Raw genomic sequence first — 19,114 nt, forward strand, 5'->3', positions numbered from 1 at the left:
ATAAGTCATGAAGAAAGCAATAGCAACATACTAAATGATCGGGTGCTAAGCTAATGGAATGGGTCATGTCAATCACATCATTCTCCTAATAATGTGATCCCGTTAATCAAATGACAACACATGTCTATGGTTAGGAAACATAACCATCTTTGATTAACGAGCTAGTCAAGTAGAGGCATACTAGTGACGTTTAGTTTGTCTATGTATTCACACAAGTATTATGTTTCCGGATAATACAATTCTAGCATGAATAATAAACATTTATCATGATATAAGGAAATAAAATAATAACATTATTATTGCCTCTAGGGCATATTTCCTTCAGTCTCCCACTTGCACTAGAGTCAATAATCTAGATTACACAGTAATGATTCTAACACCCATGGAGCTTTGGTGCTGATCATGTTTTGCTCGTGGAAGAGGCTTAGTCAATGGGTCTGCAACATTCAGATCTGTATGTATCTTGCAAATCTCTATGTCTCCCAACTGGACTAGATCCCGGATGGAATTGAAGCGTCTCTTGATGTGCTTGGTTCTCTTGTGAAATCTGGATTCCTTTGCCAAGGCAATTGCACCAGTATTGTCACAAAAGATTTTCATTGGACCCGATGCACTAGGTATGACACCTAGATCGGATATGAACTCCTTCATCCAAACTCCTTCGTTTGCTGCTTCCGAAGCAGCTATGTACTCCGCTTCACATGTAGATCCTGCCACAACGCTCTGTTTAGAACTGCACCAACTAACAGCTGCACCGTTTAATGTAAACACGTATCCGGTTTGCAATTTAGAATCGTCCAGATCAGTGTCAAAGCTTGCATCAACGTAACCATTTACGATGAGCTCTTTGTCACCTCCATATATGAGAAACATATCCTTAGTCCTTTTCAGGTATTTCAGGATGTTCTTGACCGCTGTCCAGTGATCCATTCCTGGATTACTTTGGTACCTCCCTGCTAGACTTATAGCAAGACACACATCAGGTCTGGTACACAACATTTCATACATGATAGATCCTATGGCTGAAGCATAGGGAACATCTTTCATTTTCTCTCTATCTTCTGCATTGGTCGGGCATTGAGTCTTACTCAATTTCACACCTTGTAACACAGGCAAGAATCCTTTCTTTGCTTGATCCATTTTGAACTTCTTCAAAATTTTGTCAAGGTGTGTGCTTTGTGAAAGTCCAATTAAGCGTCTTGATCTATCTCTATAGATCTTAATGCCCAATATGTAAGCAGCTTCACCAAGGTCTTTCATTGAAAAAACTCTTATTCAAGTATCCCTTTATGCTATCCAGAAATTCTATATCATTTCCGATTAGTAATATGTCATCTACATATAATATCAGAAATGCTACAGAGCTCCCACTCACTTCTTGTAAATACAGGCTTCTCCAAAAGTCTGTACAAAACCAAATGCTTTGATCACACTATCAAAGCGTTTATTCCAACTACGAGAAGCTTGCACCAGTCCATAAATGGATCGCTGGAGCTTGCACACTTTGTTAGCACCCTTTGGATCGACAAAACCTTCCGGTTGCATCATATACAACTCTTCTTCCAGAAATCCATTCAGGAATGCAGTTTTGACATCCATCTGCCAAATTTCATAATTATAAAATGCGGCAATTGCTAACATGATTCGGACAGACTTAAGCATCGCTATGGGTGAGAAGGTCTCATCGTAGTCAATCCCTTGAACTTGTCGAAAACCTTTTGTGACAAGTCGAGCTTTGTAGACAGTAACATTACCATCAGCGTCAGTCTTCTTCTTGAAGATCCATTTATTCTCAATTACTTGCCGATCTTTGGGCAAGTCAACCAAAGTCCACACTTTGTTCTCATACATGGATCCCATCTCAGATTTCATGGCTTCAAGCCATTTTGCAGAATCTGGGCTCACCGTCGCTTCTCCATAGTTCGTAGGTTCATCATGATCTAGTAGCATGACTTCCAGAACAGGATTACCGTACCACTCTAGTGCGGATCTTACTCTGGTTGATCTACGAGGTTCAGTAGTATCTTGTTCTGAAGTTTCATGATCATCATCATTAGCTTCCTCACTAATTGGTGTAGGTGTCACAGAAACCGGTTTCTGTGATGTACTACTTTCCAATAAGGGAGCAGGTACAGTTACCTCATCAAGTTCTACTTTCCTCCCACTCACTTTTTTCGAGAGAAACTCCTTCTCTAGAAAGTTTCCGAATTTAGCAACAAAAGTCTTGCCTTCGGATCTGTGATAGAAGGTGTATCCAATAGTTTCCTTTGGATATCCTATGAAGACACATTTCTCCGATTTGGGTTCGAGCTTATCAGGTTGAAGCTTTTTCACATAAGCATCGCAGCCCCAAACTTTCAGAAACGACAACTTTGGTTTCTTGCCAAACCACAGTTCATAAGGCGTTGTCTCAACGGATTTTGATGGTGCCCCATTTAACGTGAATGCGACTGTCTCTAGAGCATAACCCCAAAATGATAGCGGTAAATCAGTAAGAGACATCATAGGTCGCACCATATCAAGTAAAGTACGATTACGACGTTCGGACACACCATTACGCTGTGGTGTTCCGGGTGGCGTGAGTTGCGAAACTATCCCGCATTGTTTCAAATGTACACCAAACTCGTAACTCAAATATTCTCCTCCACGATCAGATCGTAGGAATTTTATTTTCTTGTTACGATGATTTTCAACTTCACTCTGAAATTCTTTGAACTTTTCAAATGTTTCAGACTTATGTTTCATTAAGTAGATATACCCATATCTGCTTAAGTCATCTGTGAAAGTGAGAAAATAACGATATCTGCCACGAGCCTCAACATTCATAGGACCACATACATCTGTATGTATGATTTCCAACAAATCTGTTGCTCTCTCCATAGTACCGGAGAACGATGTTTTTATCATCTTACCCATAAGGCACGTTTCGCAAGTACCAAGTGATTCATAATCAAGTGGTTCCAAAAGTCCATCAGTATGGAGTTTCTTTATGCGCTTTATGCCGATATGACCTAAACGGCAGTGCCACAAATAAGTTGCACTATCATTATCAACTCTGCATCTTTTGGCTTCAACATTATGAATATGTGTGTCACTACTATCGAGATTTAATAAGAATAGACCATTCTTCATGGGTGCATGACCATAAAAAATATTACTCATATAAATAGAACAACCATTATTCACTGATTTAAATGAATAACCGTCTCGCATCAAACAAGATCTAGATATAATGTTCATGCTCAACGCTGGCACCAAATAACAATTATTTAGGTCTAATACTAATCCTGAAGGTAGATGTAGAGGTAGCGTGCCGACCGCGATCACATCGACTTTGGAACCATTTCCTACGCGCATCGTCACCTCGTCCTTATCCAATCTTCGCTTAATCCATAGTCCCTGTTTCGAGTTGAAAATGTTAGCAACAGAACCAGTATCAAATACCCAGGTGCTATTGCGAGCATTAGTAAGGTACACATCAATAACATGTATATCGCATATACCTTTGTTCACCTTGCCATCCTTCTTATCCGCCAAATACTTGGGGCAGTTCCGCTTCCAGTGACCAGTCTGCTTGCAGTAGAAGCACTTAGTTTCAGGCTTAGGTCCAGACTTGGGTTTCTTCTCCTGAGCAGCAACTTGCTTGCCGTTCTTCTTGAAGTTCCCCTTCTTCTTCCCTTTGCCCTTTTTCTTGAAACTAGTGGTCTTGTTGACCATCAACACTTGATGCTCCTTCTTGATTTCTACCTCCGCAGCTTTCAGCATTGCGAAGAGCTCGGGAATAGTCTTATTCATCCCTTGCATATTATAGTTCATCACGAAGCTCTTGTAGGTAGGTGGCAGTGATTGGAGAATTCTGTCAATGACGCAATCATCTGGAAGATTAACTCCCAATTGAATCAAGTGATTATTATACCCAGACATTTTGAGTATATGCTCACTGACAGAACTGTTCTCCTCCATCTTGCAGCTATAGAACTTATTGGAGACTTCATATCTCTCAATCCGGGCATTTGCTTGAAATATTAACTTCAACTCCTGGAACATCTCATATGCTCCATGACATTCAAAACATCGTTGAAGTCCCGATTCTAAGTCGTAAAGCATGGCACACTGAACTATCGAGTAGTCATCAGCTTTGCTCTGCCAGACGTTCATAACATCTGGTGTTGCTCCAGTAGCAGGCCTGGCACCCAGCGGTGCTTCCAGGACGTAATTCTTCTGTGCAACAATGAGGATAACCCTCAAGTTACGGACCCAGTCCGTGTAATTGCTACCATCATCTTTCAACTTTGCTTTCTCAAGGAACGCATTAAAATTCAACGGAACAACAGCACGGGCCATCTATCTACAATCAAACGTAAACAAGCAAGATACTATCAGGTACTAAGTTCATGATAAATTTAAGTTCAATTAATCATATTACTAAAGAACTCCCACTTAGATAGACATCCCTCTAATCCTCTAAGTGATTACGTGATCCAAATCAACTAAACCATGTCCGATCATCACGTGAGATGGAGTAGTTTCATTGGTGAACATCACTATGTTGATCATATCTACTATATGATTCACGCTCGACCTTTCGGTCTCCATGTTCCGAGGCCATATCTGTATGTGCTTGGCTCGTCAAGTATAACCTGAGTATTCTGCGTGTGCAACTGTTTTGCACCCATTGTATTTGAACGTAGAGCCTATCACACCCGATCATCGCGTGGTGTCTCAGCACGAAGAACTTTCGCAATGGTGCATACGTAGGGAGAACACTTCTTGATAATTAGTGAGAGATCATCTTAAAATGCTACCGTCAAATAAAGCAAGATAAGATGCATAAAAGATAAACATCACATGCAATCAATATAAGTGATATGATATGGCCATCATCATCTTGTGCTTGTGATCTCCATCTTCGAAGCACCGTCATGATCACCATTGTCACTGGCGCGACACCTTGATCATCATCGTAGCATCGTTGTCGTCTCGCCAATCTTATGCTTCCACGACTATCACTATCGCTTAGTGATAAAGTAAAGCATTCAACGTAATTGCACTGCATACAATAAAGCGACAACCATATGGCTCCTGCCAGTTGCCGATAACTCGGTTACAAAACATGATCATCTCATACAATAAAATTTAGCATCATGTCTTGACCATATCACATCACAACATGCCCTGCAAAAACAAGTTAGACGTCTTCTACTTTGTTGTTGCAAGTTTTACGTGGCTTCTACGGGCTTAAGCAAGAACCAATCTTACCTACGTATCAAAACCAGAACGATAGTTTGTCAAGTTGGTGCTGTTTTAATCTTCGCAAGGACTGGGCGTAGCCACACTCAGTTCAACTAAAGTTGGAGAAACTGGCACCCGCCAGCCACCTGTGTGCAAAGCACGTCGGTAGAACCAGTCTCGCGTAAGCGTACGCGTAATGTCGGTCCGGGCCGCTTCATCCAACAATACCACCGAACCAAAGTATGACATGCTGGTAAGCAATATGACTTATATCGCCCACAACTCACTTGTGTTCTACTCGTGCATATAACATCAACACATAAAACCTAGGCTCGGATGCCACTGTTGGAAAACGTAGTAATTTCAAAAAAATTCCTACGCACACGCAAGATCATGGTGATGCATAGCAACGAGAGGGGAGAGTGTGATCTACGTACCCTCGTAGACTGACAGCAGAAGCGTTATGACAACGTGGTTGATGTAGTTATACGTCTTCACGGCCCGACCGATCAAGCACCGAAACTACGGCACCTCCGAGTTTTAGCACACGTTCAGCTCGATGATGATCCCCGGACTCCGATCCAGCAAAGTGTCGGGGAAGAGTTCTGTCAGCATGACGGCATGGTGACGATCTTGATGTTCTACCGTCGCAGGGCTTCGCCTAAGCACCGCTATAATATTATCGAGGAGTATGGTGGAAGGGGGCACTGCACACGGCTAAGAAAACGATCACGTGGATCAACTTGTGTGTCTAGGGGTGCCCGCTGCCCCCGTATATAAAGGAGCAAGGGGAGGAGGCCGGCCGGCCCTAGGGCGCGCCAAGGAGGAGGAGTCCTCCTCCTAGTAGGAGTAGGACTCCCCTCTTTCCTACTCCTACTAGGAGGGGGAAAGGAAGGGGGAGAGGGAGGAGGAAAGGGGGGCGCCGCCCCCCTCTCCTAGTCCAATTCAGACCAGAGGGGGAGGGGGCGTGTGGCCCACCCTTGCCGCCCCTCTCTCTCTCTCCACTAGGGCCCATGAGGCCCATTACTTCTCCCGGGGGGGTTCTGGTAACCCTCTAGCACTCCGGTTTTCTCCGAAATCATCCGGAACACTTCCGGTGTCCGAATATAGCCGTCCAATATATCAATCTTTATGTCTCGACCATTTCGAGACTCCTCGTCATGTCCATGATCACATCCGGGACTCCGAACTAACTTCGGTACATCAAAACTCATAAACTCATAATATAACTATCATCGAAACCTTAAGCGTGCGGACCCTACGGGTTCGAGAACAATGTAGACATGACCGAGACATGTCTCCGGTCAATAACCAATAGCGGAACCTGGATGCTCATATTGGCTCCCACATATTCTACGAAGATCTTTATCGGTCAGACCGCATAACAACATACGTTGTTCCCTTTTGTCATCGGTATGTTACTTGCCCGAGATTCGATCGTCGGTATCTCAATACCTAGTTCAATCTCGTTACCGGCAAGTCTCTTTACTCGTTTCGTAATACATCATCTCGCAACTAACTCATTAGTTGCAATGCTTGCAAGGCTTATGTGATGTGCATTACCGAGTGGGCCCAGAGATACCTCTCCGACAATCGGAGTGACAAATCCTAATCTCGAAATATGCCAACCCAACATTTACCTTTGGAGACACCTGTAGAGCTCCTTTATAATCACCCAGTTACGTTGTGACGTTTGGTAGCACACAAAGTGTTCCTCCGGCAAACGGGAGTTGCATAATCTCATAGTTATAGGAACATGTATAAGTCATGAAGAAAGCAATAGCAACATACTAAATGATCGGGTGCTAAGCTAATGGAATGGGTCATGTCAATCACATCATTCTCCTAATAATGTGATCCCGTTAATCAAATGACAACACATGTCTATGGTTAGGAAACATAACCATCTTTGATTAACGAGCTAGTCAAGTAGAGGCATACTAGTGACGTTTAGTTTGTCTATGTATTCACACAAGTATTATGTTTCCGGATAATACAATTCTAGCATGAATAATAAACACTTATCATGATTTAAGGAAATAAATAATAACTTTATTATTGCCTCTAGGGCATATTTCCTTCACGAAGTATCAAACGAAGTCCAAATGGCACGAAACTTGACAGGAGGTCTACCGGTAGTAAACCAAGGCCGCATGGCAAGTCTCGGTCTAATCTGGAATTGTTTAACCCCCACTCACGAAAAGAGGTAGAAAGGGCCACCGGAGGAGATAGGAGCGCCGGAATGCAAAATGGGCAACGGGAAAAATGCTTGGATGCATGAGACGAACACGTATGCAAATGCAATGCACATGATGACATGATATGAGATGCATGACAAAGGAAACAACACACGGAGGCAAAAACCCGAACCTGAGAAAAATAAAATAACTTAGCGCCGGAAACGGCAAGAGTTGGAGTAAAGATAAGGTAAATTACATCCGGGGGTGTTACAAATACCGTGCGTGAGGCTGCAAAGTGATATGAGGTGTTACAGGCTAGATCGATGTGACTTAGAATCGGGGTCCTGACACACACGCTCTGCCTTGGTGAACTATTTGCTTTCATTAACTACATCACACACAATTTGATGTAGAAAACTGTGCGGCATTGGGCTATCCATCGCAAGCGCTTTTACTGCTAGAATCGTTTGCAAAGGTCCATGACTGTCTGTTCTATTTTTATTTTTGCCTGAAATTTATTATTCTAATTGGAAATTTTGAAATACGAAACGTGCAATTCAAATTCTCACCACAATGGTTCAACTACGAATCCATAAATAAAATTGCCAGTACAGTATGTTCAGTAATTACAGGATTAGGCAGCAATTAACTATGATGAACCGTAGTATTTAAAGGCGGTAAAGGTGAAGAGACAAGTGTAAATCATTTTGACTACCGACGGTGTTGAAGAAGCGGAATGCCCATAATGTGCCTTCCTGCATGCCATAGGCATGAACCACTTTTGCCCAACCCCTTATGACGATCGCCCGCCCATCCTTCACCGCCTTCAGGAAGACTTCTAGAGCATTATCATGGTAGCATGAATTATATACTTTAACCTTAGTTGCCTCCACTCTGGTCATGTAGTTTGCAAGGTAATCATCAGTAAATAGCTTCGGAAACCACTGAAAAGAGAAAAATATCAGATACTGAGGTCTAATAGAGTAACTTGTTGTGGGCATGGGAAAAGGCAACACATTACTTAACATCCTAAAGTTCACTGTTGTCTTTGACAAACTGTAAATAAAGAGCTTAATTCCTATCACCCGGTTGTTTCACCTAACAATCTTTCTTAGTTTCCTCACTTGATGCTTGTTCATGAATATCTCATTGCCCCATACGTAAAAGGGATCGAAGCGTGGATCAGTACCCCTCATATATGTACCTACAAGCAACCAGTGAATGTTACGTGCTAAACTGAGGTTGCACAAATGATGTAAAATACAACTACCTATGTTGCTAAGTACAAGTATTTTTTTGAGATTTCAATATGAACTACATACGGATGTATAGATTAGAATCTAGATTCACTCATTTTGCTCCTTATGTAGTCTATAATGGAATCTCTAAAAATACTTATATTTAGGAATAGATGGTGTATAAGACATGGGATGCAGCTAACCTCGACGGCAAATAACAACATCGCCCATTGTAGCCCTGTTGTAGTACATGGAAAGCCAATGCTAACTACAACAGGGTTAACATCCACCAAAAATAGCAAATGCTAATAAAACGGCAGCATCTGTAGTGATATCTTCATTTGGAAAGAGTAGCACAGTAGCAAAGGGACGGATTAAAAAATGGATGCAACTATTAATTACAACAGGCTTAACAACATCCTAAGTCATGTTTTGTAAGTTTGTAGCCATTGAAATGCAACTGTTTAAAAATGGATTCAACTATTAATTGCAACATGCTTACTAGACATTGAAACCGATATTGATAAAAATGCAATTGGCATAGTTAAACATGACAAGGAAGGTGCTACCAGAGCAGAGAATGGCCCAGATGTCTATAAAAAGGTAGGGAAAGTAGCAAAAATGTGTTAGGCATGTTTACTAGAACATGCTTAATACATCGACCGTACAAAACATAGTCATTAATTGCAACTGGTATTGGTAAGATTGAACTGGTGAGTACATACTTGGTATGTCCTGAGAGGTAGTTGCTGGGGCACTTCATCTTGGCCAGAGCTCGCCCAAAGTCAGCGACGGCGGAGTCGAGCTATTCCTCCAGGTCGAAGCGTGGATCAGTGCCACTAACATGTGTACCTACACGCAACCAGTAAATGGGTAGAAGTTAAACTGCAATTGCACATATTATGTGAAATATTGTAAGACATGGGATGCAGCTCACCTCGATAGCAAACAAAAGCATCGGCCGTTATGACCCTACATAAGTACATGGACAGCCATGTTAAGTGCAACAGGGTTAGCATACACTAAAAATAGCAAATGGGTAGCATCTCTAGTGATATCCTGAGTCATGTATTGTAAGTTTGTTGCTGGTATTGGTGAAATTGAGCTAGACACGGTAATATTTGAACATCACACAGTGTGTAGTACCGAAATAAACAAGGCACGGACATGCTTAATACATCAGCCATACAAATCATAGCCGTTCAAGTGGTATTGGTAAGATTTAGCTGGTCAGATCTTACTTGTTAAGTCCTGGGGGTAGTCACTCGGTGACTTCATCTGGGCCAGAGCCTGCACCATGTCGGCGGCGGCGGCGGAGGCGAGGCGTTCCTCTGGGTCAACACGCACAGCGGCCATCACGCCTTGGACCGCCATCAGCTCTAGGCGGGGGGATTTGGAGGCACGAGGATGTTTCGCAGGAGCCATTTAAGCAATCAGGCGGGGACGTGATAGAGATCGGTGGGTTACCTGACATGATCCAAGAAAAACATAGATGTGGTTGAAGCTATGGTTGCGGCGGCCGCGGTTTGAGATGCCGGTAGGGGGAGGCGCGAGGGAGGGGGGATACTGAGGGGAAGGGGATGTGGTTGGAGGAATAAATTCTGAAATCATGCGCCTAATGAAATTTTTGGTGCGAAATTTGAAACTTCGGCGGAGGAAACACACAACCTTGATGAAGCACGTAAAATACTCGTGTGCGAGAAAAAAGGAAGTTTGCAGATCCCGTCTCCAAAAAAATGTACACATGTACTTGATTTTTTTCGGTCAATGGTACACCTGGTTTATTAGATAATATCGCACAGGTAACTGACTTATGGGTTATTAACGCACAAAACGCATACGGGTACGGCATAGAAATCGTGTGTTTTGTGATCTTCTAATGATTAGCGCAAAAAGACACACACGGGCACACATGCTAATAACGCTCAAAGGCCTCAAAGGATGCTCTTACCAACATTGTATGTTAATACTACAAACTTAAAGTACTACTGGTAATTTTCTCTAATACTACAAATTTAAACTACTTCTCACATGCTGCCATCAGGGCATGCTGGCCAAACGCCGGCGTTCTCCTTCCTGGCCTTGTACGTGGCAGCCCACCGTGCTTCGATATCCACCAAGCTCTCCTCACCAGGGAGTGCGGCCTCTTTTTTCTTGCGGCGGCGGGACTCTCTTTTCTTGACTACTTTCTGCCTTTTCCACTCCTTCTTCGCGGCTTTAGCCACCTCTAGATCCACCACCCATTCGGCCATGGCAGCCTCAAAGCCCTCCCATGTAACTGTCTGGCCGCCGCCGGCGATGAACTCGGTGCGGCGAGATGCCATGGCTTCCTTACCATGTGTGCGGTCGCGGGCGGCGAGGAACGCGGTGTGGCGGGATGCCATCACTTCCTTACCAGTTACTGTCCGCCGTGGTTGTAACACCCCGTATGTAACCTGCCATATTTGTATTCCAACTCTTGCCATTTTCGGCACTAAGTTGTGATATTTCCTCATTGTCGGATTTTTGTCTTCGTGTTGTTTTGTCTTTGTCATGCATCTCATATCATGTCATCATGTGCATCGCATTTGCATACGTGTTCATCTCATGCACCCAAGCATTTTCCCCGTTGTCCGTTTTGCATTCCGGCGCTCCTATGTCCTCCGGTGTCCCTTTCTACCTCTTTTCGTGTGCGGGTGTTAAACTTTTTTTGATTGGACCGAGACTTGTCAAGTGGCTTGGTTTACTACCGGTAGACCGCCTGTCAAGTTTCGTGCCATTTGGACTTCGTTTGATACTCCAACGGTTAACCGAGGGCGAAAAGGCCTCGTGTGTGTTGCAGCCCAACACCCCTCCAAAGTGGCCCAAAACCCACCTAAACCCCTCCATCATCTAGGTCGTTCGATCACGATCGCGTGGCCGAAAACCGCTCAATTTGGAGCCTCCTAGCTCCCTCTACCTATAATATAGCCTCTCCTCCGAAAATTTCCGGATCCATATCCCTAACCCTAGTCCCTCGTCCTTCTGCGCGCCGGACACGTTCGGTCCGCCGGACGACTTCCGCTTCCCGCCCGTGGCACGCACTCTCTCGCGTCGGGCCCGCCGAGCCCACGCACGGCCCTTGATCGCGCCTCGCGCCGCAGATCCATCGCCGCCCGCGCCTCCCGCGCTACCCCGCCGCCCGCGCGCTGACTCGCCGCCCTCGCCGCTCCGCCTCGTCGCCGGCCAGCCACCGCCTTGCCGCACCGGCTCGCCGACGCCGCGTCTCGCCGCCCCGCGCCTCCTCCGACTCCGGCCGCCGCCCTCCGCTCCGTCCCCGATTCCGGCAAGCTGCCCCTCTCTCCGGCGAGCTCGACGCCTCCGGCCGGCGACTCCAACTCCGGTGAACAGTGCTCCGGCGAGCGCCTCAGGAAGCGTGCAGATCTGGATCTAGAGACCTCGGTTGACTTTTGCCCTAATTTCCAGTAATTTTGTGCATTTTTCATTGCATCATAACTCATAATCCGTGGCTCCGTTTCGAGCGTGTAGCATATCAAATTGTTCGTCTTGACGAGTACTTCATTTCATCTCATTGCATAATGTTTATTTGAGCTCATCTTGATGCCCTAAATGTTGTTGGAAGAGTGCTAGTTTCTATTAGTTTCAGTTTCTTATCAGTAGTTGGACATTTGTCATTTTTGCCATGATTGCTGTGTGCATCCTATGAACTTGAGCCCTACATGTGTTTTGAAGTGTGCCATGCCATCTTCACAAGGGGTGTATGCCATGTATTTTTGTGATCAATGTGGTGACTAGCACAAGCATGCAAAGTAGCTCTCGTGATGTTGCTGATTTCAGGGATTTAGAATTCTTCTGTGTCATTTTCCCTGATGATATTTTTATGCCATGTATTCTTGTTGCTACAGAGTGATCCATGCCTCTTTTGAGCATGTTCAGTAAGGATGATTTTGAGATATTGTTATGCTCTATCAATCCATGTATTTGTTTGCAATTATGTAGCACCCTAGCATGACTCAATCCTACTCTACTTTTGCTATAAAATGTTCCTGGCAGATTGTTTACGTGTTAAGCAATTTTGCCGAGGTTGTTGTAGTTGATCCATGCATGCTATGTGATTGTTCTTGCCATGGTTAGCTTATTGATCATGTCTTCTTGCTGGGTGTATGCTTAGTTTGTCATGCAATGCCTTGTGGTGATTGCATCGAGCTCGTAAACATGCCTACGTAATTCTGTTTATGCCATGTCTAATTTTCTGCTAAGTCTGAATTTGTTACGAAACTTGCTATGTTTACATGGTTGCCATTGTATCTTCTGATCCCTTTTGGCTTATGGTCAGTAAGGGACTTTTGCTATATGCTTTGAGTAGTTTCATGCCATGCCTTGCCTTGCCATGATATGTTCCTGTAGCATGTTGTTATCTTGCTCTAAACTTTACTTCCTGATGTTAATTCCTGACCTGTTGTTATTTTCACTAAGTCTGAGATGCTATTATCTTTTGCACTTTAGCCATGCTTGTTTGAACCTGCTATTGTGTGATTTAGCCGTAGCTCAGTGTTCATATTTTGTCAAGCATCTTGAGTGGATCACTGCCCTGTGCTTTGTTGCTATGTTAGAGTGCAGTAGCTTATTTTTCTTGATGCATTTAGATGGCACTGTGCTGTTAATCGCAGCTTTGTGCTATTATTGTTTTGCTTACCATTTCCAAACCGTGCATCCGATTCCGGTGATCTTTATATCGATTTCAACCGAAATCAACTCATCTTTCCAGCGGCGCACTTGGTTTTCCAAGTTGAGGCCTGATTCTATCTTGCCCTTCCGGAGTATGCATATGCATTGCACACCACATCCCGCATATCATGCCATGTTTTGCATCATGTTTTTTGCGCATTGCCCCGTGGTTGATTGTGGTTTCCTTTGCTTGTGTTCTTGTTTTGGGTAGAGCAGGGAGATGAGTTCGTGTTCGAGGTACCCGTTGAGTACGTTTTCGAGGATCAAGCTTTCGCCTTCTCGGAGAACTTTGCAGGCAAGATGACCATATCCTCGAAATCACTTCTATCTTTGCTTGCTAGTTGCTCACTCTTTTGCTATGCCTATGCTACGATACCTGCCACATGCCTTATCATGCCTTCCATATTGCCATGTCAAGCCTCTAACTCACCTTGTCCTAGCAAACCGTTGTTTGGCTATGTTACCGCTTTGCTCAGCTCCTCTTATAGCATTGCTAGTTGCAGGTGAAGATGGAGTTTGTTCCTTGTTGGAACATGATTTACATGTTGGGATATCACAATATCTCTTATTTAATTAATGCATCTATATACTTGGTAAAGGGTGGAAGGCTCGGCCTTATGCCTGGTGTTTTGTTCCACTCTTGCCGCCCTAGTTTTCGTCATACCGGTGTTATGTTCCTTGATTTTGCGTTCCTTACGCGGTCGGGTTATAATGGGAACCCCTTGACAGTTCGCTTTGAATAAAACTCCTCCAGCAAGGCCCAACCTTGGTTTTACCATTTGCACTAACAACCTAGCCTTTTTCCCTTGGGTTTCCGGAGCCCGAGGGTCATCTTTATTTTAACCCCCCCCCCCCCCGGGGGCCAGTGCTCCTCTGAGTGTTGGTCCGAACTGAGCTGCCCGCGGGGCCACCTCGGGGAAACTTGAGAGTTGGTTTTACTCATAGCTAGTCTCATCCGGTGTTTCCCTGAGAACGAGGTACGTGCGACTCCTATCGGGATTTATCGGCACATCGGTTGGCTTTGCTAGTTTAGTTTTACCATTGTCGAGATGTCTTGTAACTGGGATTCCGAGTCTGATCGGGTCGTCCTGGGAGAAGGAATATCCTTCGTTAACCGTGAGAGCTTTTGATGGGCTAAGTTGGGACACCCCTGCAGGGTTTTGAACTTTCGAAAGCCGTGCCCGCGGTTATGGGCAGATGGGAATTTGTTAATGTCCGGTTGTAGAGAACTTGAAACTTAACTTAATTAAAATGCATCAACCACGTGTGTAGCCGCGATGGTCTCTTTCCGGTGGAGTCCGGGAAGTGAACACGGTGTTGGAGTTATGCTTGAACGTAAGTAGTTTCAGGATCACTTCTAGTTCACGACCGTGCTTTGCCTTCTCTTCTCGCTCTCATTTGCGTATGTTAGCCACCATATATGCTAGTGCTTGCTGCAGCTCCACCTCACTACCCCCTTTTCCCTACCCATAAGCTTAAATAGTCTTGATCGCGAGGGTGTGAGATTGTTGAGTCTCCGTGACTCACAGATACTTCCAAAACCAGCTTGCAGGTGCCGATGATACCCGTGCAGGTGACGCAACCGAGCTCAAGGGGGAGTTCGATGAAGACCGTGTTCATTGTGTTGTTTCGTTTTCAGTTGATCGGTAGTGGAGCCCAGTCGGGGCGGTCGGGGATCTAGCATTAGGGGTGGTCTTCTTTTATTATTTGGTTCCGTAGTCAGACCTTGTTTGTTTTCTGGATGTTGTAATGTTATATTCATGTATTGTGTGAAGTGGCGATTGTAAGCCAACTCTGTACCTCTTTCTTATTCAGTACATGGGATGTGTAAAGATTACCCCTCTTGTGACATGCCTACAATGCGGTTATGCCTCTAAGTCGTGCTCCGACACGTGGGAGATATAGTTGCATCGTGGGTGTTCCAGGGGCTCTCTCCCCCTCGCTTCCGGTGGCACCGGAGTGCCACCGGGGGCCATCATCATCACCGAAATATTCACCAACAACTTCATCACCATCATCACCAACTCTTCCCCCCTCTATGCAGCGGTGTAACCCCTCTTTTACCCATTGTAATCTCTACTTAAACATGGTGCTCAACGCTATATATTATTTCCCAATGATGTATGGCTATCCTATGATGTTTGAGTAGATCCGTTTTGTCCTATGGGTTATTTGATGATCGTGATTGGTTTGAGTTGCATGTTTTATTATTGGTGCTGTCCTATGGTGCTCTCCGTGTCGAGCAAGCGTGAGGGATTCCCGCTGTAGGGTTTGCAATATGTTCATGATTTGCTTATGGTGGGTGGCGTGAGTGATAGAAGCACAGACCCGAGTAAGTAGATTGTTTGCGTATGGGATAAAGAGGACTTGATACTTTAATGTTATGGTTGAGTTTTATCTTAATGATCTTTAGTAGTTGCAGATGCTTGCTAGAGTTCCAATCATAAGTGCATATGATCCAAGTAGAGAAAGTATGTTAGCTTATGCCTCTCCCTCAAATAAAATTGCAATAATAATTACCGGTCTAGTTATCGATTGCCTAGGGACAAATTACTTTCTCGTAACAAAAAGCTCTTTACTAAAACTAACCTAGTTGTGTCTTTACCTAAACAGCCCCTACTTTTTATTTACGCAATCTTTATTATCCTGCAAACCTATCCAAAAACACCTACAAAATACTTCTAGTTTCATACTTGTTCTAGGTAAGCAAACATCAAGCGTGCGTAGAGTTATATCGGTGGTCGATAGAACTTGAGGGAATATTTGTTCTGCCTTTAGCTCCTCGTTGGGTTCGACACTCTTACTTATCGAAAACTGTTGCGATCCCCTATACTTATGGGTTATCAAGGCATACTAGTGACACTCTGTTTGTCTATATATTCACACATGTACTAAGTTTCCGATTAATACAATTCTAGCATGAATAATAAACATTTATCATGATATAAGGAAATATAAATAACAACTTTATTATTGTCTCTAGAGCATATTTCCTTCGTCTTGAAGAAAAGGGAGACGATGAGAAGCGGTCGATGTCGCACTAAGCTTGAAAATCCACACCAGCAATACATACTCTACAGCTATCAATATATGTACAAAGCAATGCATGCCTTTGTAACTATTTTTGGCACTATTAAACTTGAACTGGAAAATTAAGGTTTATTAATATTTCACATTCACGGTTTATACTATTAGTAATTCTCCGCCATGTTGAAAAGGTCGGGTGTGTATCTGTGTGGGGACTAGAACCATTTTTATTAAGATTGAGGTTTTTTTTTCTCCCGTTGTAATGCACGGGCAATTGTGCTAGTCTTATCAAAAGATTGAACAGTTAGGAAATTGATTTTCCCAAATTTTAAAAATAGGCAATTTACATATATCTAGAGTGAAAAAAAAATGTTCTCGATCTTTTTTCTGTCGGAGAGCCGCATTGCATTCGCAACTCATGTGTTACTGAATTTATTGGGCCCCACTTATCAAAGAGGCGGTTTCTAAGGCCCAACACTCATTTTGTAGGCCTTATGTTTCGGCCCGACGAACAAGTATTTGTGGGCTCAGGCCTGCGAACCACCAAGTAGACTGGAAGTCGAGGCATGGCGGCGGAGGGAGCGGAGCTTGGTTCCCCGGCGCCGGCGCAGCCGCCGGCACCGAAGCGGCGGAAGATCGAACCGTCTCGGAGGTACCCAGCGCGCGTCTCCTCGCGCCCCTTTCAATTATCCTCAGCGTGATTGCCGCGTGCTTCCAACAACCCAATCTGGTGGAATTTGCCTAATCCCTCACGATCGCGCTGCGCCGTCCTTTAGTTTTGGGAGGAAATCGCAAAGGTTCCGACCTTGGTTGTGGGGCGTGCCAGTGGTGTGGGGTGGCTACAGGTGTAGTGTTCTTTTAGGTAAAGATTCGGGACTGGCCTGCCGACTAGCTGATCCTGTCGACGAGCATCGCTGTACGTTAGGTTTTGGTGTTCTTTGAAAGGGCCTTTGGAATGTGGCAATGTGCTTGTTTATCTATTTTCCGGCAAAAGTCTCGATATTCCCATGGGTCCTTGTTGATTGAGGCGAATATTGGGCCCTTTTGCATTTCTGTCCTGGACATATAAATTTTCAGGCAATGTTTGGTATCGTCCACAATTGAGTGAGGAAGTGGGTAATTCGATGACAGAAAGAGTAGCTCTCATGTCCCAGTGGTGAATTCTTTGGGACGATGTTCTATCACTCTTTCAATCATGGTTTGTTCATTCTATTCCTCCAAGCATGCACCATAATTGAAACCGTGGTGCAGTCAATCTCACGTTCTATAGATCCTTTGTATATAGCTATTACAAGTCATTGCGGCCATTAAATCATTGCACCAAACTAGCTATTCAGTTAGTACTTTACCTTGTGTGCCTGTATCTGGTTGTCAGTGTTTCGTTCAATGACATTATCAACCTGAATGCACTAGAAGGGTAGTACCTCATAAGTTGCCTGAATTGAGAATAACACCAACCGTGTGCGAATTGATGACTTGATGCCCTGACAGTCACCATGAAAATATTTTGTACCATACAGAAAATTGTGCATTTGATCTCTTACTCCTTACCCATTCTTTATTGCAATTCACTGTTGCTTTGCACTCACTAGTTACTAAGAGCAGCGATTTTGTTGCTGTGGACTACAGCAGCCATGCCTTGCTGCTGACTGTAATTTGTCACCACTTTACTTTCTTGTCTAGTATGGTAAATATTTGTTTGTTGTGCTTTGGAACACAGGAGCAGACCTCCTTCTCAAACTGCTATTGATAAGGACAAAGTGGTGGCATCATCCAATTCATCGGTATGCTCAAATTCCTGATACGTTGATTGGCAACTGATACCTTCTCTCCTATTTCTTGATTTATCCTAACATCCTTTCTTGATGTTAACACCACTTTTCCAGGTTTCAGGTACACCGCTAGCAAGAGTGGATCTCAACAAAGTTAGAGAGGCAAAGAGATTTGCTGTCCTTCAAGCACAGCACGAGGGATGCCTGGGAAGCTTCAAAAGCTTTGATTCTCTGTTTGGAAATTATATTGTTCCTGTTACCCCAAGTGATGACTTCTTCGAGCAAATTGCAAAGAAGTGACCCGACAAATTTGACAGCCATGAAGAGGTAGGATGATGATCCTGCTCTATCCTGCTACATGCCTCGACATTATTCCTTCTAGATCTACTAACAGAAAAATAGTGAAGATCTCAAGACAAAATGTATTTTATTTGGAAATTGAGGTTCTGTGCTTCAAATGAGAAACTGATTTTCATGCATGCCTGTAGATACCCCTACCTTGTAAGATCCCCACAGTATCAAAACGTAAAACTACTCCTTTTGCAGTGGTGTAAAAGAGTGGCATTTTGGCAAGTATTTTATATCGTCATCTTTTGTTTTTCAGTGGGACTTTTTCCCAGGCTAGGATACCCCAGTAGGCCAGTAGGATGTATATCTTCATGGGTACCATTTTATTCTTGTAGTCTTCCATTACCTAACCATCTTTCCAATTATTGATGGGGTTCTTTCTACCACTTCTTTCCTTCCAACCAGTTCAACAAATATCTTGGTATCAAAACAAGGCTAGGAAGTATGCTTGATTCTTTTTTTGAGAACTGCGTTTGCATTATGAGAAGGAACAGCGGCAGAGCGCTAACTGTACAGGAGGTGGCAAAGGCCATGAACAGAAGAAGAAACAAAAACTGAAGGGGGTTGCCGCATGGCGCTACTCTCGCCGCATCAGATGACTACCCCCAGC

At 44.0% G+C, this 19,114-nt stretch overlaps 1 protein-coding gene across 1 annotated transcript; it reads left to right on the forward strand.

The window, feature by feature from the left end:
* The first annotated feature begins 16,876 nt into the window (after positions 1-16,876).
* LOC125548566 lies at positions 16,877-18,759 on the forward strand. Its single transcript, XM_048712135.1, has 3 exons — positions 16,877-17,036; positions 18,105-18,168; positions 18,271-18,759. Exons 1-3 carry the CDS (start codon positions 16,951-16,953, stop codon positions 18,454-18,456), a joined length of 336 nt encoding a protein of 111 aa, XP_048568092.1. The 5' UTR covers positions 16,877-16,950; the 3' UTR covers positions 18,457-18,759.
* The last annotated feature ends 355 nt before the right edge of the window (positions 18,760-19,114 follow it).

The sequence above is a fragment of the Triticum urartu genome, chromosome 3, assembly GCF_003073215.2.
Source record: "Triticum urartu cultivar G1812 chromosome 3, Tu2.1, whole genome shotgun sequence".
NCBI lineage: Eukaryota > Viridiplantae > Streptophyta > Magnoliopsida > Poales > Poaceae > Triticum > Triticum urartu.

What these genes read in the sequence shown, in the direction of transcription:
- LOC125548566 (XM_048712135.1), top strand. Translation starts at nt 16,951, where the DNA reads ATGGCGGCGGAGGGAGCGGAGCTTGGTTCCCCGGCGCCGGCGCAGCCG. An exon ending in AAGATCGAACCGTCTCGGAG is followed by an intron (nt 17,037 to 18,104) that starts GTACCCAGCGCG and finishes TTTGGAACACAG; the next exon opens with GAGCAGACCTCCTTCTCAAA. An exon ending in TGGCATCATCCAATTCATCG is followed by an intron (nt 18,169 to 18,270) that starts GTATGCTCAAAT and finishes CCACTTTTCCAG; the next exon opens with GTTTCAGGTACACCGCTAGC.